This window comes from Hippoglossus hippoglossus, chromosome 4 (assembly GCF_009819705.1).
Source record: "Hippoglossus hippoglossus isolate fHipHip1 chromosome 4, fHipHip1.pri, whole genome shotgun sequence".
NCBI classification, from domain to species: Eukaryota; Metazoa; Chordata; class Actinopteri; order Pleuronectiformes; family Pleuronectidae; genus Hippoglossus; species Hippoglossus hippoglossus.
In genome coordinates, this window is record NC_047154.1 from 25367785 (window position 1) to 25391802 (window position 24018).

At 43.8% G+C, this 24018-nt stretch overlaps 1 protein-coding gene across 3 annotated transcripts in view; it reads left to right on the forward strand.

Annotated features, from left to right (window-relative positions):
- nos1apa (nitric oxide synthase 1 (neuronal) adaptor protein a) overlaps positions 1-24018 on the forward strand; it is a 114642-nt gene that overhangs the window by 58092 nt on the left and 32532 nt on the right. For all 3 annotated transcript variants that reach the window (XM_034582954.1, XM_034582955.1, XM_034582956.1), the window contains exons 4-5: positions 1126-1184; positions 21845-21953. In XM_034582954.1, coding sequence (XP_034438845.1) covers positions 1126-1184; positions 21845-21953 — 168 coding nt within the window. The remainder of the gene's footprint in view (positions 1-1125; positions 1185-21844; positions 21954-24018) is intronic.

The following is a 24018-nucleotide window of genomic DNA, read 5'->3' on the forward strand; positions in this document are numbered from 1 at the left end:
GTTTAGTCCCAGATCTTTTGAATGCTTTGGCTTCACTAGAGTCCTGAATGACGGCAGCTGTATGTATGACCTTGGCGTGTTCTCTCAGCCGCACGTGAAAAGCAAATGTGCACATTAGTGTCTCTTGAAAAGGAAGCTTAATTGAGTTCTCTGAATGGTCCTCTGAGGAGCATCCATTCAATTCACCACGGAGGAATGCTCCGGTTATGTAAATGTGTGTGTGGACTCGGAGGCTTGACTGCACGTCGATATTCCTTTGTAACATCTGTCGTGTGTGGACAGAATGTAGAGAATATGTTGAGTAACATTAAGATCCCATACGATCGGAGGATAATCTCGTGGTATGTGGAATAACTTCTCCACGACTTATTTAAAAAAAAAAGAAGACTGTTGTTTGTTTATTGAGATGTTCCGATACAGATCCAAGTAGTGGATAGGGTTTGGTTTTCCTCAGGTCCGGCCACATTGGGTTAAATGTCCTCGACTGTTTTGTTATAATTTAATTCTCATGCTCGTCAGGTCTGGGTCTTTTTTTTTTTTTTTTAAGACCTTTCCGAATCTGAAAAGAAGCCGAGCGAGAGAGGAGTCGATGAAGAACTGATTTGAATTATGGTGTCTGGCTGATGAGTTAAATAATAAATCACTGAAGGCTCAATATCAAACGAACCGGTGGCTGCGTTGAAGCCTGGTCAATAGGGAGACGGGATATTTGGCCTGCGCCTGTTGTCTCTTGTCTTGTTTGTCTCCCCTGGCTGGAAATCTGAAATGTCAAGTGTGACAGTCGTCAGCCTTCGAGAAAGACCCCAGATCGGATGAGAACAAACGACTGAATCAGCCGCGCTCTGAGCAGATGGAAATCAATGGGAATAATTCCTGTGTGCTCCTGTCGTGACATTTTGATTGTGACATTAAGCTGGAAGGGAGATTTTTAATGGAATGGAAACAGACAAAAGGGGGGGAAATGTAAATAACCGTCTCATATATGGAGACGTTCTAATAAGATGGACACCTTTGTGATGCAGTTCACTGGATAGCGATTCCAGGGACGTCAGTACGTGATCACTGTTTTATATCTGTCTGACTCCTGGTGCAACGTCATGAACCTTTTTGATTGTGTGTCCACAGAAGAAGGAGTGGACGTGGGACGAGAGCAAGATGATGGTGATGCAGGATCCGATTTACAGGTCAGTTCACCGTCACATTTAACTTCTTCAGCTCCGTTTAAAATGCTGCTTTAGTTTGTTCTTCTTCTTCTAATCCTAACCAGTGCTCCCCTCACGGCTCATTGGGTCTTTTCACAAATTAACTTTAATCCAAACTTGATTAAAAACATGAACTCTGTGTTGGTTCAGGAAATTACAATCTTTTTGTCTCCGTCACTGACGCATGAGAAACAGAGGTGAAAGGATTTGTGTGTGTGTGTGTGTGTGACAGAGCGACGCCGACGCTCTCTCACCTCACAGGATTGAAACCTCCAGGTCAAGTTCATCCAGGCCCTTTGCTGCGGGGGTGTAATCCTCCGATTTCAACCCGAGACACTGTCTGTGGTCGTCCGAACCTCGGAGGGACACTTTCAGACGTCCGCTGCATTAATCTCTATTCCTCAAAGACACACGCAGGCAGGAAAATACACGATTGATCAAACCAGCGAAGGGAACATGACTCAATTAGTAAAAAACCATCACACACGGTTCATATTCTCCACTGAGTGACTCCTCGCACTGTCCCGCTGCAGCTCAGGATGCAGAGCTGCGTCCAGAGCTGCGTCCAGAGCTGCGTCCAGAGCTGCGTCCAGAGCTGCGTCCAGAGCTGCGTCCAGAGCTGCGTCCATAGCTGCGTCCAGAGCTGCGTCCAGGAGCCCAGTTCGGGGGGTTTGGTCTTTGGAAATGATTCTGTCAGGAAGATGGTCTTTCTTCAGCTGTTTGTGTGAGCACCTCTGGAAGTTGGAAATATTTGAGGAGCCTCAGCTCGTCCCACTTAAACGAGCCTCTTGCACAGTTGTTATTGTGACGGTCACAGAGTTTCGCCCCATGTGACCAGATGTGGGGGGAGGAGCTAAAGCAGAGTAGGATGTGTGCGACTCGTCCAGCAGTCGCTGTCGGCTGTTTGTCTCTGTTCAACAAACACATCGGGCTGCTCCACACAGTCGTCAAATATTTGGTTTGTACTTATGTTGATTCATAATTGTCTTCGGGCACTTTCACACATGCTGCACCTTCAGATTTTTTTTATTCTGAAGCCAAATATCAGGTGTGACAGGTGCTTTGAACCACAGGACCATTTGAAGAAAGAGAAGGTATTAAACAGTAGAAGAAGAAAAAGGAGCAGAAGACTTACTAGTGTCTCCAGAAACAGAATTGCAAAGTGCTTCTGATCTCAGACCTGCTGAATTAACACCACGCCGACGTCAGACACACGTCTATAAACCAATTTATAAGCATAGGTGATGACAACAGGACGTTGATATATCATTCAAAACTCTTTAGTGCTCTTTAAATCACAATGTGAAACTGAAACTAACCAGATCAAATGGAAACAATGGAAGAAAAGACACAAAGCTTGGTTCAGACTCTTATATTGAACCTGTGAGCTCTGGAGTGAAATTATATTATATTATATATATTCACAGAACACTCATTTGTCATCAATATACAGAGAGTGGTTGTGTCCCTGAGTGTTATTTGAAAAGTGAACCCGTGCAGGCTGCTGTCTGGATGTAAAAGAGGCATCAGTCCTATAAATGTGTGAAAGAGTCAGAAGGCTTCCCACAGCCAGTGGAAATCCCCACGTGAGAAAACATGTCATCTTTTTGCTCTTATGTTTGAATTAACGCGCTCCAAAAGCTAATATGATCTATATTCACATTTAGCTTTTCAAATGCAGAGCAAACTGCACATCAAAGCCCCCGGACTGTTTTAAAATGATCTGTGTGGGGTTGTGTTTTTTTTTTTTTCCGATGCACAGAGGCTGGATGCCGTGTGTCTAAATCATTTGGGAGGATTTAGCCGAGCGCTTTGCATTTCTTCTGTGCTTTCCTTTTCATCTTCAGCTGCTTTCTGACTGGAGCGGCTGGCTCACTGCCACCGAGGCCGTCCCCCGACTCAACGTGGGGGGGGGGGGGCAGGGATCACACTCCGTCACATTCACACTTTACACTTATCTATACTTAAATATGTCCCAGGACTCTTGTGGTGGTTTTCCACTGATTACAGTCGTTTCACTGAACGTATCTGATGTGGCCCGAGGACAAAAGGTCTTCACCCTGAGGCTCTTTAAGTCTGAGTGTTTCTCATAACCACAGAAGAACAAACATTAGCATGTGGGCAACAGGACATGAGAAGAGCTTCTCAGAAACATGCAAACACAACTTCACACTCATACATATTCATTCAGACAATCACAAGCCCACACACATACATTTTTTCACTTCAGAACAAACCACACAGACTCTAGAGGAGCAAGGAAGCTTTGACAATATTTAGACATTGTTTACGGCACCAGGCCGAGGTTTTATGTAACAGGAACACATCATTTATCCCTTTACTTATTCTGTGACACCTCAGATTCATCTTTGCAGAGGTCTCCGATGAGATGGTCAAAACTCTTCTGCTCCGTTCCAGCGATGGGAAATGTCTCGGTCCCATCACCATTGTGAACTTAATGTTGCATGGCAACAAGGACCATGTCGCCTCGTGCATCTTTAAGCTCCCACACACTGTTGTTGACAGCAATATTCACTGCAGCCATGATTATCATAAAGTATACAGCCATTAGGATTTATTTTCCTTTCCCAAAGATCAGGGACTTCAAAAATTAATCGAAATAAAAGGCAAATGTTTGGTTTGGAGGCCGGATCACATGGAACGACCTGGGTGACGTCAGAGTAGATCCCGGGTGTTCCAGAGGATTCTCTTGGCTCTCGTGCAGTGAGAGGCCAGAGTTTAATCTCTAATTCCACACCTCTGGGACCATGGTTTGATTCCGGTGCTGTTCTAATGGTCGTTGAAACCCTGGCTCAGGCGTCTGGGGCTACACGGCCGTCTGTTGTTCTCCACACTTGGCCTGAGATCCCAACAACTCTTTGTGCCACTGGAAACTTCCCTGGTCAATTGTCTTTTCACCACAATGCACTGATCTGGTTGTGAATATTCAACGGTTGTGAATATGTCTGTTTAAAGCTGTATAAACTGAAGAGAGGGTTTATGAAGCCATAATTAACATCATATTAGTTTTATCCTCGACTCCTTGGGTGAAGACGATAAAACTTTAACGTCAAATGATCTTTGCTGCTATGTGAGACGTCTCATCAACCTGGAAACAACCACAGAGAGGAGAGCGGTTGTGTTAATGAGACACACGTTCATTTAATTGATCCCCAGTGACCGCCGATCACAAAACCTTCCAACGGAACAACGTCATCTTCACAAGCTCTGTCCTCGCCGAACAGGACCTTGCTGTATTGTCAAGGGGCCGATGGAGCCGTCAGGCAACTGGAGGACAGAGCTCACCTCTTTATTTCTGCTCAAAAACAACTCTGTCCCCCCAAAAGAACTGTGTGACAATTATACACGTTTTATAACCGTAACCAAGGTTTGAGTTGCCACATAGTGAAGAAAATGTGTCATTCTTACGTTGCCAAGTTAAAATATCATACTGTTAAATCTCATTTTGAACATTCACAACCTTCCTGATGCATTTATGGAAAACATTTAGAAATGTCACGGGTTCTTTCCATTGTCATTTGATCGTGACGTCATCATTTACACCACATGATGACGACTCTCTGGTTTATCTAAATGAGCCGTAGAGGGTGTCTTCAATAATAGGATGTTTTTTGTCTATTGATAACATTATTGATCTTTTTCCCATAACAAGTAACAAACTGTGACTAAATGCTGTGAACATGACGCAGCAGGAGGTTTGATGGAAGTAGCCACCGAGGAGGAGAACTTTAAAATGACTTGTACACTTGTCACTTGACATTTTACAGGTGTAGATCTCTGTGGCTCAGTCTCTTAACACACACACACACACACACACACACACACACACACAGGCAGGTTGTGTGTGTTTTTACATTCCACCTGCCAGAGAGCCGCCGCCGCAGCCTCGGGGCAAACACCGGCCCGACCAACTCACTCCGGAGCGAATCACAATCCCCTGGATCAGGCACATGTACCCGCCCACACACATCAAACTGGCAGCCAGAACATCCACGTACACACAATCCAATTAGGGAAACTAAAAACACACACACACACTAAATTTGTCTTTGTCTCCAAAGCAAACATACACACGGTCGAGTCGTATCAAATGACTGGAGGCCACCCACCAACTCAGGGCTGGAGCTGCAGGGCCGGGAGGCATTGGAGGGATCCAGAGGAATAAATAACTTCATACTACATGATTTATAAACTCAGCTAATGTATGACTGAGTTTTTAAAAACAGTTCAGTGTGCTCATGTGTTGTGGTTGTGATGTTTCCTCCCTCGTCCTTTTGTTTGCTGGTGGGTTGGTTCTGCAAAGACTGAACAGATTAGCACCAAACCTAATGGAAGACGGGACAAGGACGGACATTTTGCAGCTTTTGACTTGTCTGCATAATCACAATATTGGTTTAGAATTGAACAAGACGTTAGCATGGAGGTTGATTGGATCCATAGCAGCTGTATGTAGCCCCATTCGTACAGAAACATCTCCATATTGCTGTGAAGAAGACTCCTCGTTATGCCACTTTTGTTTTGTTTATACTGAATTACCAAGCTGGCATATTGCCGCAGCAGTGTGGGGGTGTTTAGGTTGCGTGGCGGCGTTCTGGCATCTGCGTTTTTGCCCCCCCCCCCGTCCCAGCCGATGTCGGCTCTGAGTCCGTGATTACCTCCACTGGAAGTACAAAGACCGAACAGCAACTCCCCACCTCCGATTGTGTGTCAGTGTCTGAAAGGCTGAGCTGAAGAAAGGTGCAAACATTCCTCCTGGAACAGGCTGTTCAAGAACGGGCTTATGATTACTGCTTTGAAGAGGGGGGGGGGGGTGGGGATTTCAGAGTAAGAGTCTGGGAAGTCGGCCTCTTTTTTTTTTTTTACATGTGGAAACCAAATGTGCACAACTGCTCTCGTCCGATCTCTGCTCTGCTGGAAACACACTCCAGCTCCTATTTTACACCCGTTTGCTAAATGTTGTGGTTGTGAATTTCAGGAATGCTCACATCATTCTTGCTCAGCGATGGTTTGATCAATAATTTCAAACTCAGCATGAGAGCCGCTCTTACTGTCTGACAGCCATCGTAATAGTGGAGCCTTAAATATATCTCGCTAGACAGATATTCTTAATTCCCCCCATCATCTGTCCGAGTGTTGGCAGACTCACCAGAGGAAGAGAGGTATTGACAATAATGCTCTTTGATTTCTAAAAAATCCCAGAGGCCACTTTAGATCAAAGCAACCCAGAGTCACGGTTATTTGTTCGAGCACATTAATACACAGACAGGTGTTAGTGGTTTCACTTGAATGCGTCTGCTCGATTTTTCCACTTTCCCCGGTATTTCATCCTCATTTAATCTAACGATGGACAGATGGACGTTTAAAAGCACTTCTCACCCCCACATTAGTGTAGTTGGAGACGAGTACAAACAAAACACAGCCCGGGTGTCCTCTCCTGCTTCAGACTTAAGTTAAATCTACCTTACAGGATACTAGAAAGCTCAGCAGGCCAGGACTTCATGACCCTGAGACGTGATCAGGGACTCCAGACTTTTTTTGGGGGAACAAACTGAACTCATTCGGGTCCCTTTTGAGTTCATTTGCCAGCGATTGAGTTATTGATCAGTTCACAGAGATAAACTCATCCACTTACCAGAGCAATTTTCAGACATGAACTCCTCAACGTTGGGGTCCAGACATTTTCTGGAGGTCATGACTTATAACTTCTCCTGCAGTGTTTGGGTTTGCAGCACATCGACATCGGCGTCTGGCCATATCGCCAAAAGCTCTCGAATATCTTGTGATATCCACATCCCTCCAGTTTCTAGTCTGTCCCATGTCAGAAATGGCACTAACACGCCCATTTGCCATTTTCCTGCTGTTTTCTCACATCTGCTCAGTCGGCCATGTTCCAGACATTGTACTTGGGGACTAGAAGGAAAAGTTCTGGAAAATATCTTGAGCTATTGACATGTGCGTTCTCACAGCCCCTCCAGAGAATATCAGGAAACTTCAGTGCAGGAATATAATCCAATACTCCAATCAATCACTTAGCTTTCCACTGAATTCATCTTTTTAACAAGTGTTTTAAATGAACTGATTCTAGTGATTCCACTCATCACCAGCGAGTCACCACAGTCGTTCAGGTTAGATTTGGAGGGTTGTGATCGGGGGTGCTCAGGACGGGGGTATGTTTTTGGTGTCTCTAAGGCGCAGCTGGGTTTCCAGTGCTGAACCTCCCGGAAAAAAAAACATATTGAGCTTGTTGTGGGTGTCTGTGCTGCCACCCTGCTGACGAGCTTTGATGTGGAAGCCTGTAATCTGCCTCATGCTCATCCACATGTCACTCATGTTGCTCCACTGGAGTTTATTCTTTATTCCCCAGCTTCTGTCTGTAGGAGTCCTTGTTTTCCCTCGGGCTCGTACCTGTTATGAACATGTTTCTCAGGTGATGAAGGTTAATGCGATCCTCAGTGACTGTCACAAAAGCCTCAGGGTGTTGAGACTGCAGCTTGTTTTACACCGCATGCCGCTGCCTCGTCAGCTGACAGGGAAACTCAGACACAGAGTGGAAAATAATATGGTCGCATTTCGCTAAAAAATGGTCCAGAGCAGCAGGGAAGCGGGACAGGAACAGACTGCAACGAAAAAAGTAAAGTCAGCAGAAAAGATAATTGGGACTTGCCTGACCTCCCTCCAGGACTTGTGCTCCACGAGAACCAGGAACTGTGCAGAGAAACTCACTAAGGGTCCCTCACAACCTTTTCCAACTCCTTTCCTCTCGAAGGCGATACTGAAGCTCGTCTACCAAAAAAACAACCACACACAGGAACAAGAAGTGAGGAAAAATTCAAGGATAAAAAAAATCAAAAGATAGTGAAAAAGTCCAGAAAGGGTTGTATTAACATTAACAATAACATAATGAAACTTTTAGAAACCCAAGAAAACCTTGGTGGTGCTGCAACAACAAGCTTCCACTGGAGATCCTGGCTACATCCACACATCAGTTAGTAATTCAGTTCCACAATACTGTTCGTTCACCGTCACATATTATATTCCATGAAAAGAAGAGCAGAGCAACACTCAACTACTGTTACACATAATTGAAAAGCGATAATATAAATGCACAACAAGCCAGGACGTCTCATAAACACAGACAGACAGTAATAATTATACAAACGTCTTAATACGATGTTTAAAAGGAATAGAATCTCTATCCAGTCGAGTGTTTTAGCTCATCCGCCAGAAATACTGTCCATCCATAGTGAAAACACGTATCACATGACCAATCACACATGCTGGTCATGCGTGTGCCAGTGTAAACAGGAAGTAGATTGTCTGTTCCGCAGTTTGTTGCTTGGTGGCAGAAAACGAATGAGGAACAATGATGGTGGATTTCTTTCCTTGGAGAGACGACGAGGTGGAACTGATACTAAACGGACGTGTTAGCGACATCTTTGCATTCAGCGCTAGTTCAGTCGTGATTTAAGAAGCGATAAGCGAGCGAATGACGGCATCATAGTTTCCAAATGTCTCAGTTTCTGCTCGTCCAAGTGTTTTTCCAACCAGATCTGGGGTTTTCTCCGTTTTCTCCGTTTTCCGTCTCAGGTGCTGGAAGTAGTGTGGACACCAGGCGTAACCATAGCAACCGTGTTTCGTATTGGTTGTAGGAGTTTGACAGGAGTAAGACATTGTCTGTGTGTGTGTGTGTGTGTGTGTGTGTGTGTGTGTGTGTGTGTGTGTTCTCAGGCCTTCAACTGTGGTAATTGCCGTCATCCTCTATCGCTGACTCCCACTTAACAGTATTAAACTTGTTCGGCCCTTCCTCTTCATCCTCACTTCAAAGCCCGATAGTAAGAAGTTCACACCCCCCCAATTACAGTCAATCCCATGTTTGTGTGTTGTAGAAACACCCTGATAGTGTGATAGGGAAAACAATCTCTGAAATGAAGCGAACACACACACACAAACAAGTTCTCTTGTCGTGCTGATAACACACACCACAACCATTACACACACATTCAGCAAACTCACACGTCTGAGTTCATAAAGTTTTTCACAACCTCATTCAGTCCTGCACACTCTCTGTTCCGGCTGCTTCCCATCTCTCTCTGCTCCGGGATAATGGACTGAAGATGTAAACTTAAGACTGTAAATGAAGATGTACGATGTGTCTCCACTTCCTCCAACTGTCCAGAGAGGACGACAAAATGTCCTGGACTCGAACTCTGCCATCTTGGGACATTGACGTCATTTGGAGAACTTCCTCAAATGAAAGATTCAACGTGTATCTTGACTTATCAGTCTGGTCCATGTCCCAGTGACTAACATAGAGGAGGCAGTGTTTATGAAATGTACTGCAGACAGCCACCGTCATCATGTCGTCCATCTTTATTTACAGTCTGTGGTTTGAACCCCTGGATGAGCTTGGGTCCAGATGTTGTAGGTGTGGCCCGGCCTCGTTCTTGCCCTCAGCTCTCCACCATGTCTCCACTGTGTCCACAGGTTCAGGATGATAAGGGATTTAAAGTTTAATAACATTAGCTGACGTGAGTTAACCTGAAGTTACCGGTCACAACAGACCAATAAGGCTGAAATGACAGATCTCCTTTTTATTGCTCATGAATAAAACATTTCATCTTGAACAGGATGTCGATATATCAATGAGCTGCAGGTTTTTTATATGTGGGGGGGGGGTTGGAGAAACAGAGTAAAGGTCAATATGGATCTTTGGAGGCTGATGGTGAGACTGATAATAGGGAGCTCAACATTTCAATTAGAGATAAATCAGCAGATATGAGATGTTGTTATCGAACACTTATAACAAGAAAATGAGTCTTTATTACACTTTAACAGTTAAACTATGAATTTTATTGTAAACAACTATAAATAATTTTTTTTTAAAAACTTATTGAACTTGTATTAAGAAAACTATTTTTGTTTTACATAAAATAAAAAAATATAAACATACATACACATTATTCTCATTTACACAATTTTCTGCATTTTTTATTCTGCGAAATAAAAGTTTTCACATTAGTGTATATCTGCAAACACAGACCGACATGTTTAAAAAGACTCATATCGAGTGTATTTTGCAGTTTTAATAATGAACTTCAACTGGCCTGAGAAAATAAGCCACTTTTGGTTTTAAAAAAAAGAAACCATTTCCTATAAAAGTACCATAAACACAGTGGTTGTCTGGTATTTTGTATTGACAGAAAATCTTTTGTGATCTGAATCCGTTGACTGGCTTCATGAATTAAGCTTGAGGCTCTTCCTCGTCATTTCCTCCTCTGCTCTGCACGGCGAGGGGAGACTCTTCCCACGCCCACGTCAGAAAGTCCCTGTGGTCTCTCTGCGTTATCACAGTTTGCATAACGAAAAAGGAAAACGTCGTCATCGACAGTCTGCACACGCAACAGTGTCCCTCGCTGCTCGACCTACTTCCTCTCCTCCCGCCATACGATTCGTAAGTGAGAAGAACGGCTCAAATTAAACTTCTGCGTGGCACCGGCAGCAGCAGCATCGCTCCTCCGACTCCAGCTTTGACTGGCATTTTTAATTTGTTACCAGGACCTGAGAAACGCCCGCGTGACACGGGACAAGTTTTACCATCTCTGTCCTGAGGAAACAGATGTCAGCTGCTTAATGGAGTGGAGTCCTGTTGCTTCCATTTCCATGATAATGAAGCCCTCCGGAGGTCCGAGTTCTACGGTCCCATCATCCACAGGACACCTCGACTCAGAACGTGCCCCGAAAACCCACAGTACAGTCTGCATACATGCATGATCGGTGCTGTCCTGTGTGGTTGAATCCTTTCCACTGGTACAGAACGTTCCTCAGTTATGTTCTGTCTGAAAACTCCAATGATGCTTTTCTGTTTTAACGAACTTTAATTCAGAGTTACTGTGTGGAAGTCAAACTGATTAATAATTGATTCTTCCGTGGTGGTGTCCATTTATAACCAGAGACACTGGAACACCCACCGTGTTTGGTTCGAACCTTCTGACATTTCAGTTTAGTCTGAACCAAAATATCTGGTGTGGAAGGTGTTCGACCAAAATAACTAAATAAAACAAAAGTCAGTCATGAAACACATTTTGTCAGAAGCTATAGAGACATTTTAAAAGTTTCAAATCGTCTTCTTAGAGGCTGCACGGGCTCTGAGATTCACAGCTTTATTTAAAAGTGATGTTTTTAGCAGTGAATAACTCCTGCTTCACCTTCTGTTTGTTTCCTGAACATTGATCCCCCCCCCCCGGTAATTGAACTTTAAAAGCTGAATTAACTGTCTGGACAAAGTGAAAGCAGCAGCAGCAGCAGCAGCTCATTTGTTCTACAGCCTCGTGGTCGTGTCTGAAATGACCTTTAACTCCCGACCTGTGTCTGTGCAGAGGAACCAGCGGTGACTGGAGGAAATTGCTGCACAGCTGCTGTGGTTATTGGATTTACTGTCCTCTCCAATCTAAGTAAAACTAAAATATTCGCAGAGGTGTCGCTGGTCTCTTTTAATCACTTCCTCCCGCTCTTCTTTTACGCTCGTTTCAATTTGACTTTCTCTCCCTTTTCTCATGCAAAGCAGCCGTCCGCTGTATTATTGATGACCTGAGCCCTCGTCTGGTTTAAAGCTCACAGGGTCATAACGCTACGTTATCACTGATGCTGCCGCTTAAAGAGATTGCATTTCCTGGGACTGTAATTGCTTCAGTTTGTGCGTTTTGTATTTTATTTATTTTCGGCGCTCCGCTGCTGCAGCTGCTGCCGTAAACCTCTCTCCCAATTGAATGTAAATGAAGACGAAGATGATTCAGTCCTTGTTTTGCTCCTCTCTGCCCACTCATTGCTTTCCACTGCCTCTGGGAATTCAGTCTGTTTCCGTGCCTGTTTAGGTATGTGAGCGTGATCTTGTTTTGTGCGACCACGTTCTCTGGGCAGATAGGAGTGTGGTGACTGCACACACACACACACACAGACACACACAGACACACACACACACCCAGTTATGAGTACACAGAATAAGACGAAGGTGATGAGTCCCTTGGATTCAGGGCCCCGAATATCATTGCTGATATTCGCTCTCAGTCAGTCTCAGGTGTCAATCGTGATGTTTGTTAATTCACTTTTTAGTTTGGTCCATGTCCAATGTTCTAGAGAGAGGAGGCGGGGTTTATGACCTGTACTGCAGCCAGCCACCAGGGGGCGATCACGATACTCTGGCTTTACTACCTGGGAAGTTGTCAAGTCGTCGATCTTTAGGCGGCATTTTTCTGTCTGAGTCCGATGGAGTTCGTTGTTTCCCTCGATTTCAGATTCAAATACTAGTTTTTCCAGATGTTTGCCTGTTGGCACTTTACGGGACATTCACTGGATTCGAATCCCACATTCATACACAAAGCAAATGTGGTTAGTCTCTTGCATTCAGGGCTTATTTCTTGTGACACTGGGTCAGTTCTGCCTCTTTCAGTTTGTCTCCATCTTTTCACCACTGTTCCTCACGACACACACACACACACACACACACACACACACACACACACACACACTAACACACACACACACACACACAGCTGCATTAAAAGAAAAAAGGCTTCACCGTTTTCATTTCGCACCAAATTTGTCACTAAGAAAACCTCTTGAATTTTAAAAAGGGTTCAAGTCAGTTTAATTTGATTTTTTTCACAGATTGAATTTTTATAACCTGGCAGCAAAAGTTTCTCTATTTCCCGGCGCAGGATTTATTTGCACTTAAATGTTGACTTCATTCCTCCAGCTTCACCTCCTCTAACTAGATATATAACACTACAGTCATATGGGGCTGGAGGTTTCCTCTGCAGCAGTGAAACAACACACTGCAGTGCTGTGTCCTGGGTGCTTTGTTGTCAGACCCCATGCTGCACTCATGCTGGTTTGTGTGCGTGTGCATGTGTGTGTGCTGCCTCAGACCTGACTGAGGTTGTTAAGGAACACTCAGCCGAGTGTTTTCATTTCCATAAACAATCATTACGACGGCGGCGGCGGCAGCAGCTACACACACTCGCTCACATTCACCCAGGACCCTGTGGAATAGATGCTCAACTTAATTTAAAATCGGACTTGACATATTTAGTATGTTAATCCCTGAAGGTTATTCATATTGAATGAGAGAATGCGTTACCACTGCACTGTATCGTTAGATTGCAGATGTGGTGCATTTAATTAGTGGTGCAAGTGTTAAGTTAAACCACAGCTGTTTAATGTCTGATAAAGGTTAAGGCTGCAAAAAAAATACTAAAGCTACGTCCACACGCATTTGGTTCATGACTGAAACAATCTCCGTCCAGACGAGCGTCTTGGTCTGTTTCAGAAATAATCTACATACATTCTGTTATGCATTAAATATGTACGATGTAAACAAACTAAACAAACCTACTGCAGTAACTTGCATAGTCACATAGAAAACAGCAAGTGCACTCACGATGCATCTAGTCATCTGCAAATCAATTCCCCTCAATAAGCAACACATATTTGAATTGTTGGCAAAACAGAGAGTTGGTATTTGATGAGGAATTGGAATCGACAGCCTGAGTGGACGGATCGATATCAGAAAACCTCCCTCAACATTAATATGACGCGTTTTCCAAAGTGATTCTTCATCCTGCAGCTTTAGACTCCAGACACATCACCAACGTGCACATGTGACCAGAAACAAACTTCCAGAACAACAAGACGCCTCATGGATCCTTTCTATGCCTTGATGTGTTTTCAGGTGAGAGGAGGTGACAGCTGATCGTTTATTGACGGGATGAGTATTGATGTGGGGATTGATTTTATGAGCTCGTTTAGAGGCGACTGTGGCTCAGGAGGAAAAAGCAGGTCGGCCACTAATCGGGAGGTTTGATCCCGGGCTCCTCCGGTGTCCTTGGTGCAAGATATTTAACCAAACTGTCAGAGTGAGTGTGTGTGGATGGGATCTCAGTGCTTCGAGAGGTCGATCAGACAAAACTGGTGCTGAAAGAAAACAGTCAGATGTTCTGTAAAGTTGCTTCTGCTGGTTACACAGATGTTGAGCTGAGACGACAGCTTCTTTGATAATGAGCCGTCCCGTCGTCACAATCTGTAATCAACACAAAACCTGAACAGACATCAAGTCCGTAAAATGTCCCTAAAATTGGGTCCAGGGATTTCACAGAGTTTTTCTTTCACACATGAAGAACTCGTCCGTGTCAGATCTGTCGGAGCTGTTCTGTAAAACTGTCTCTGACAACCTGCCCATGTTAGTTAAAGAAATAAGAACGAGGGTTTGTTACTGTAAAGCAGAACCGTGTTTCTCCTGCTAAAGCCTGGAATTATTGAATGTGCCTTTGTTTAAAGATCAACTTCAAGTGAAAAAGACATTGAACCGAGGACAAAAGTGTCAGAAGCAGTCAGAGCTCAGTTATGTGACTGGCTGATTGTCTGAAAGGTGTTTAACATTTTGAGAGACATTAACAGAGTGAAAAACTGTCTGAAAAGTAAAAGTAAAAATGAGAGATGAGATTATCCTCATTCAAAATGAAGGAATATCGTCCTTAAGGTGCCAGAAATAACTTTTTGTACATGTGAGCATCAGAGATCCGTCTGTTTCAACTCTCTGTTTTTATTATTTCCATCATATGGTCTTTCTTCACAGCACATTGTGACATGTCGCTGGAAAGAAGAGATGTAAAGTATATAATGAGCTGCTGGGCCTGTGTGTTGTCTCACTGTCTCACTGTCGTGTTTTACTGGGAGCTGATGTTATCAGTGACGCCTGCTTCCCTCGGTGGAACGTGTCAAAGTGTGAAAACGTCCTGTGAGCTGCAGACGGACCTGGTTTGAATCGGAGAAAGAGCTTGAATCACGTGTAACGGTTCTCGCTCACCACCACAGACCGAATGAACCACTGGATAAACACAGACGAGGTCTCGGTCCAGTCGTTTGTTCTGTTATCATCAATTTAATCTAAATTAGACCGAGCATCTGAATGTGAGAACCCAGGAAGCTCAGCAGTTCAAACCACAGACTGGAAACAGAGAAGGACGACTTAACGGCTGTTAAAATCGTCTTGATCGCTCCCTGGTGGCGTCGTAGGTCATAAACTCTGCCTCCTCCATGTTAGCACGTGGGACGTGGGCCAAACTGAAAAGTAAATATTCCTCAAACATGGTTTTCTGTCATTGTAGGTGTAGCTCTTATCAAGCTGATGCATGTGTTCATCATTCTAAAAGGTTTGGTTTTACCGTGGCTCCAGTCCACAATCACGACTGCTTCTCTGAGAAATCTGAGCTACATTTCTGTTTTAGAAGTTATTAGAAGATATAATAAACTTCCAGAGATGTACAATCCTGTATTCTGCCACTGCAACACCTTTTTAAAGGCTGTTGTTTCTCCACTTTAATGCCGATTGATTCTCGCCCTGTTAGTCAGATCCAGACATTCTTAGAGCCTCATTAAATCAGTCTAATTAAAGATCAGACTTTGAATCCACCTGCTCTCATAGTTTAACACCTGATGGGTCGTAGTTGTAACTGTTATATCCATAGACTGTACATAAAAAGATGGATGACGTGACAGATATGCCCCAAAAGTGAAGCTAAAGCCCTGGTGGCTGGCTGCGGTATAGGTTAACTCCTCCATGTTAGTGGATGGGACATGACCCGAACTAAAACCATGGGTACATTTTTCTCACAGATCATTTTAGATAGTTCTCATCACACTGATGCATGTTCAAGTTTTCACCTTTCCAATAAGTTCATCTTTAATTATTTGATTCTCTAAAAACGGGGTGAATGATTGACAGCTGAGACGGACTCGTGATTGGTTGCATGTATCCGCTGCTCCACCCCCCCGCACCCCCCCAAACGCAACTGCGCAACATGGCAGCGTTTGTTTTGGCTCAATTCCTGAACAGTAGAAAGAAGTGGAGACGTGTGGTCGTCCGTCTTTAGTGGTTACACCACTGTTAATATTATGTTTTTATCTCCGCTGTCCAGAGTTCCAGATGATGGACGTCACTAATTCTGCAGCGCTCGTGAAACATAACTCACAGACAGAGTTCAAAAAGCTGTTTCAGGCCTTTCCGCTTCATTTCGTCATTTAGCCGCACGGTCGTGTTAAATTGATTACACGGGACTAAGTGTCTCGGCCAGAATCAAACTAAGATTAAAAGCACTTTATTTTAACGGCGGGATGTTTTAATGGATCGGCTCGGGGGATCCGCCCGCGCGGCGTCCCACGTGTGTTTCCCGTTACTTATACTGATACCGGAGCTTTTATCGATTTCCAATAGCAGGATGTTTAATGTTGAGAGATGCCATTAATCCAGATGTGTTTGGCTTTCATTCCTGGACATGATGCTGCTGCTAAAAACAGGCCCACACACACACACACACACACACACACACACACACACACACACACACACACACACACACACACACACACACACACACACACACACCTACAGCTTGATCTGGCACAGGTGCGTTGCCGTATCGATTCCCAGTAAGTGTGCGATGGTCGATGCCGTGTGTGTGTGCGGTGCTTCGCCTCTTAGCTTTTGATTTATAGCAGCCGGGGTTTCACAGGCGGCGATTCATCACAGGGAAAAAAATGGCCGAGGACTTTCTACGACGAACCTCACTTCATTACTCAAACGTCACGTCGCACCCTCCTGTGGGGGCTGTTGTTAACGAGACGGGCTTATTAACGAGGTTAGAGTGTGTGTGTGATTGTGTGTGGAGCTCACTTATGTTTATTTTTTTTCTGGCGGAGGTTAAATGTGAAAACCTGGGAGCATTTTTCTTTTTGTCGAACTCTGAATGCAGCGCTGAACCTGAACCCGCTTCGATGACTCATACTCATTTCTTTTCTGTTCTTCATCTTCTCATTCCTGCAACAATCTCAATCTCTTTCTTCTCCTCCCTCCTCCTCACACTCGCTCTCATTCAACTCTCGTTTACCTCGGGTGTCAATCTCTCTCTCTCTTTCTTTCACTCTCGAAGCGTTCGGTCACATTCTTCTGCTTTTTTCTGTCTCTGCATCAAGGACTAAATTATTCCATCTTTTTCTGTCGTCCTTTGTCATTGACAATAAATGTAATCAAGGCACCAGTTGATCTCCCTGATTGACGACTTCTTTTAGGAACAACAACAAAAAGTGTGAGAATCGTGAATAGTAAATGGTCTGTTCTATTCTAACAACCATTCAGTGTTTTATATGATGAGTCACTCTCACCCATTCACACACATGCATACAGTGTTTTTTTACTTCACCTCACATCCCATTCACACACTGCACAGTCATCAGCTGCAGTTTGATGTTCAGACCGAGATATTCAGCTGCTGAATGAATTGGATTTGACCGTGATACACACTCTTGTGTTAAGATACTTCAACCTCAACATGCTGCCACCGATGCAGGTGCAGCGACCATGGCTCAAAAATCAAAGTCTGAACTGAACCACGAACTCTGGGAATCGTTTCACCAATAACAAGAACTAGAGTCTGTCTGAAAACATATGTTTTATTATTAAATTACGTGTAAAATATTGGATTTGATCAAGTAATTTGTCTGTTAAACATATTTTTGCTTAGATTTATCTTTGCAATCCTTTCAGCACGATGACAGTCAAACGCTGTCCTGCAAAAATTTAACCAGGCTTCAAAAGAAACAGTTTTAAACTTATATTTTAGCATAATTTTATATATTTAAAAACATTTTTTATAACTAACATGATGTCTATAAGCGACATGTTTCCTTTTCCTCCCACTATCTCCTTTCTCCTCGTTTGCAAACAGACACACAAGCAGATTTTCATTTAATTTCTTATCTCATTTATAGATTTGTCCTCCACAGATACGATGTTATCCCGAAGAATTAAAATTGATTAATTTTAGCATAGCAACAGAGATTCGTGCCTCATGTTTTACTCTGTAATTGCTCTAAATTAATAATCAATCTTTTGACTTTTATTTTTCAAACTGTCGTGCTCGGGGAGGAACTCATCTGCCTAATCTCAGTAGATCAAACAGTAGGATTCCTGCTTTGAGGATTTTGAAAGATGACAAATATTTAATTGCAAGCTGTGATGAAATGAGGACAAAACAACAAAGAAAACACGTTTAAAACAACTTTATTATCTCCACCAAGGAAGTTATTGTGTCGTTGTTGGTTTGTGAGCAGGATTATGAAAAAAACTCCTGATCAGATTTCTTGCGAAATTTGGTGGAAAGATGGGAAATGGGTCTAAAAAGAACCGATTACATTTTAAAGTGAATTCAGTGTTTCTTTATCACTTTCTTTAACTTTTTGAGACTTGGGTTTTTTTTCCCCACTGATTTCACAAGATTTCAGGGGTCTTGTTAAACAAAATCTGGCATATTTACATAAGTGATATCTTTGAGTTTGAGCAATGTGGTGGATCTAGATTAGATTTAAGGGTTCTGTTGGTCCTTGGTGGAGGTATTTGTTCTCCTGAGTTAAATTCCAGTTGTTTCTGTTGTCAAAGATCCTCCTTCAGTTTGCAGGACGCTGGGGATTTAAACTTGAAACAGAAAAGGCTTCCCTCCTAAAACCAAAGATGAGACGTTTTTCTGCCGGCAGCGTTTGCGGTCTGATTTATTTTGTGTTTAACCGTCTTTGACTTCTCTCCCATGGAGCCGGCCGCTCTTACTTCCAGTCTGATCTGTCTGATCGGCCGACACTCCCTCACCTGCAGCTGCTTCAGTCGGAGACACCTGATGGAGACGTATCTGAGTTTCTGCTCTGGGGGTTCGTCAGCCGAGACAGTCGCCTACGCTCACGCTCACTCGCTCTGGGCTGAGCTTCACCGTCTCGAGGTGTATTGTGTTTTAACATTGCCCACAGTTTTGGAGTGAGATTCATTTCCCTGTTTATCAGAACACAGGACGTGTTCCCCTGCTTCAAGACAATCTGTCGGGGCTTTGATTTGTATCTGGGAAGTTGGAGGGAGGCAATTACGGGGGTTTCTGCAAAGATCAGTGGGTTGGGAGTGGTCGGTTCTCTTCCAGTTGATGACATGGGTTGATAACCCTGCTCCCCCCCTCTCTGTGTGTGTGTGTTGACACGGACAGAAATGTTCCTGTTGCCCTCATTAAGCTGAGGCGACTCACCCGCCTGATCTTTCACTGCCGCTCTCGTCGCTCCTGCGTAATGTTTTTCTTCTGTCTGAGCCTTTTCCAGCAGCTGCTCGGTCAAACTGGTTTGACTCAGCAGCATCTGTAATATGTTCTGTTGTTAAAGGACGTTTAAAGCTACAGGAAAAACTTCAACGTGTGGTCAGTGGTCAACCTTCACTGTGAAGCTGGAGAGAATAATACAGACAAAAGCAGCAGTCGGACGTCACACAAGTTGAAAACAAACCAAATAATCAAAGTTGTTTGTTTGTCACAACTTACATATTTCCTGGTTCAAATTTAAGGCACAAACTCACTGAAATTATCACCACTTGTCGTTTACCAATAATTCATGGATCTTTATTAAACATATAAGGTGCATTTAGGGGTTGAAAACGTTCCTGTACGACAAATGACATTTTCAAACACATGTAGTGACAGATTTTGTAATTGGAAACCAGGCAAACTTCTGCTGATGCGTCGTGAGACAGTGTAACATCACTTGAGCATCTCTGGGAAATTAATCAAGATTCAGTAAATCTATTATAATCCTGAGTAATAACCAGTCAGACCTGGATGAGGCAGAAACTGTTCTGTGTGTGTGTGTGTGTGTGTGTGTGTGTGTGTGTGTGTGTGTGTGTGTGTGTGTGTGTGTGTGTGTGTGTGTGTGTGTGTGTGTGTGTGTGTGTGTGTGTGTGTGTGTGTGTGAGAGTCAGATAACTGTGCACTGACGAAGACACCCTCCATAACACAAGACCTCAGCTCGTCTGGCTCCCCGGAGAAAAAGGCCAAAACAAATACCACAGAAATGTCAGTGTGTGTACTAGAAAAACACACAAACACCACACACACACACACACAAAACTAACTACGGAAATGCAAATACACATTTGGACAAACACAACTGGCTCATTAGCTTAATCTTCACCTAATTTCAGGCTCTGGCCTTGTTGTGCCTCGTCTCACTGTGATAAATTACTCTAAATCTCCATCAGAGCCCATTTATATGACACTAATTGCTCAATTAGGAATCCGCTCCGCCTGAGGTTCCTCTTGCTTCCTTCAGCCACTTGATATTTCCAGTTCGCAGCGTTAACCCATTAAGACGCCCTCCGAAAGAGCATCCTCGAATTTAAACCGACATCACGAGGGTTTTCTGGAAAAGTTTCACTGAAACGTTTGTTTCTCAGCCTCTGAAGCAGAGAGGAAAATTACATATGTACCATTTTAGAGCTTAATTGTACTTGTACAACCTCAAAATGCAAAAAAAATCTTTTATTCCAAACTGTTGTAACTCCTCTAAAATATGCATGGAAGGATTTTGTGGTTGTTTAGAGGAATTAAAGAACATGATTAAGACAAAGAGAAGAGTTTTTTAAACACAGAGGAGGTAAACGCTGGGACACACACACACATCTGGCCTCGTGTACGGAAACAACAAAACAAGGATAGATTTAAATCCAGCAGCGTGATTCCCTCTGTGTTCTCGATTTCTCCGGGGGAAAGAAACGTGTCTGGGTGCAACTCGTCCTTCAAGCTCCAGGAACATCTGGAGAAGTTCACTGATCCACGAGCTTCAAGAGGTCCGGAGCTTTATTCAGGGCTGCTGCTGTGAAATCACTGCTGGTTTTTGCGATTCTAGTGATGACATCTAAGATCTGAAATTTCCTCTTTAGGCACCAAATGTAAACACGAGTCAGGTTTTAATGGGGGAAAACATCTGATTCTTGCCGAAATGAACCAGCTCAGGATAAACCCGGAGCTGCAGCTCGGCTCCGAGCGTCTGCTTTGTCTCCGAACACGACAGATTCCAGCTTCTTGTTCTCCGTCTTTCAGTCACCATATTGTTATCTGCGATGCTTAAACTCTCGGGCGGCGTTCGTTTGTCACCACAAATTAGATCCAGCGTAGAGCTTAACCCACACAATGCCCCCCCCCCACATCCTGCAGGTTATGGGGTATTATCTCACTTGCTCTCGCTTTTTGCTCCTCGAACCTCTTTCTTCCTATTTACCCGCTCTGCAGGATATTGTGCATCTTTTCACTGTTGGTTGAACTTAATCTCTCCGCACCAGGAGATAAATCTATTTTTATCTCAAACTTTGCTCCCCCGGCGTCCTCTTTGACACGGGAAAGAATTTGATATGATAGTATTGCATCCTCTTGTCTCCTGCTCACACTGGAATATATCTGTGCTCTCGTTTGAAGTATTATTTTTATGTGGCGTTGTTTACCTGGCATCACGGTGTGTGTCACTCGTCCCAAATTCCCAAATAAATAACAGGGAAATCAATGAGGAAGTTCGCTCTTGCCAGTTTATTTACATAGTTGATTTTTCCCCTTAGTTTAATCACAACTTTCCCAACCGTTATTTATTTTTTTGAAACCCCAGAGAAACGGGCTCGGTGCCTGTTTTGCATCTTAAGATAAATTGAAAAAAACAACTGCCAGCCTCTTAATCTGTTTCCTCTCTTAACGTCTGACCTATTTCATTCTCTATTTCAGGATATTCTACGTCTCCCACGACTCCCAGGATCTGAAGATCTTCAGCTACATCGCCCGAGACGGACAGAGCAACGTCTTCCGCTGCAACGTCTTCAAGTCCAAGAAGAAGGTAAGACGGACAGCGGGCGCCTTTTGGAAGCGCTCACCTTTTGGCCCCCGGAGTGCGGCGCCTGATGCCGAGCTCGAGTGCTGTCGCTCCTCTTGAGTTATCGAGTTAGAAATCTGACCTGACTCTGACTCCAGGAGGATTCAGGCACAAACTCCAGAAACTCTCAGAAAACTCTTAATGGATTTCCCCTGAAGCATCGAGTTATAAATTAGCCTCAGGAACACTCTGGTGGTCGAGGGTTTTAAAAGTTTTACTCCTGGTAAAATACTACTGTTTGAAACATCACTGGCAATGTCAGTCAAGATATATGAATGCCAACAGACCTTTGTACTTTTCAGGAGGGTTCGGGTGCCCTTGAGCAAGGCACTCAGTGAAAGGCAGCTTGAGTGCAGCTGCTCAGTGGCCGTGAGGTAAAAGGTAAAGATACAATTTTCCTTTAGTTTGTGTTTTTAAGGGGGGGGGGGGGCTGCTGCTGCTGCAGAGCCGGAGTCACCACCGAGTCAGTTTGTTAGAAAAATGAGCTGCATGGTCTCTTTAGCTGCCAATTTGTACGACTTGATGCAGAGGTCCAGGGTTGAGCTGGGTGAACAACACACTGCCTCATTATCTCCGGCAAACAGACCCACACTGACACATGAGCACACACACACACTGAGAGACACACACACACACACACACACCCACACACACACTGAGAGACACACACACACACACACACACACACTCATACATTCTTGAGTTAAAGTGACACATAACAAAAACCTCTGGGGCAACCATGGCCCTGAAGCCATTAAGCTGAAAACTGTGTCTGTGTCTCTGTGTGTGTGTGTGTGTGTGTGTGTCCGTGTGTGTGTGTGTGTGTGTGTGTGTGTGTGTGTGTGTGTGTGTGTGTGTGTTTTTAATGGTCATGCAGAGGCTATGGACGAACTGAAGCCAGACCGTCGTCTTAGGAAGGTTTTATCACACTTATGTGTGCTCCAGTGTTTTAATTGGATATGTGAGGATATGAAAACATGCTGAGACGTCATGATTGACAGCCGAGGCTGACTCACGATGGGTCATGTGTGTTTCACATCACACTGATACTGTCACTGATTCCAAAAATCGAACCAATTTGAAACAACATGTAATTCATGTAATTCACAAGTTTGAACACTTGATGTTCGTCTGTGCAGCTCTTCCACCGCCTCACGTGGGGGGGGAAGCTAAGTTGATGCGCTTCTAGACTTTTGAATTTGAACAGGTCATAACAATTAGAATATGAACTTTCCCCACAATGTTTGAATGAATGTTTGAATTTGTAATAAGAGTGGTTAGCAGATAAAACACTGATCATGATGGTCAGTGCAGCCTTAAATAAAACAATACAAAGCTATTGAATAATGCTGATGAAACATTATTGTTTTTAGAGTTTAATTCTTTGTTTTAACACCTTGGGACCATGTAGGAAAGGTTTTTATCAAATCATCTGTGAACACATGAATCAGTGTTAGAGGTCAAGGATGTGTCATAACTTTTATTGTTATGTCACATCGACGTTTTCCACCTGAGCTCAGCAGTGATTAACTAGTGAGAGATCATGAGGAGTGAGATGTCATCACGGTGCAAACGCAGCCTGTGTGACGAGGCAGTAAACGTTAATCTTATCTTATAGATTCTACAGTTCGTACACAGCTTCCACTCGTCTCAACGCCGTGTTACTCTCTAAACGCCAAAGTGAAAACGTCAGATCGCTGAGGAAAGAGAGGAGATAAAGAGGAGAGAGTAGAAAAAGAGACTCAACGAAGGAGGTGGGAAGTTGCAGGAGATTGAGAAAAGACGAAAAGAGAGAACGGCACGACGCCACAATGGAGGAAGGACGAGGATAAACACATCAGACCTGCAGTAAAAGTGTCATCGGAGGCTGAGTGTGGTTTAACAGAAGTGTGTTTTGACTCGTGGAGGGTTGGGAGGGCGAGATTTAGATCAGGCAGATTTTATTTCCCTCTTAACCACCAGCAGTGAAAGAACGACTGCGCTTTAAATCACAGAGACTTTAGTGGCCTGTGTGTGTCTGTGTGTGTGT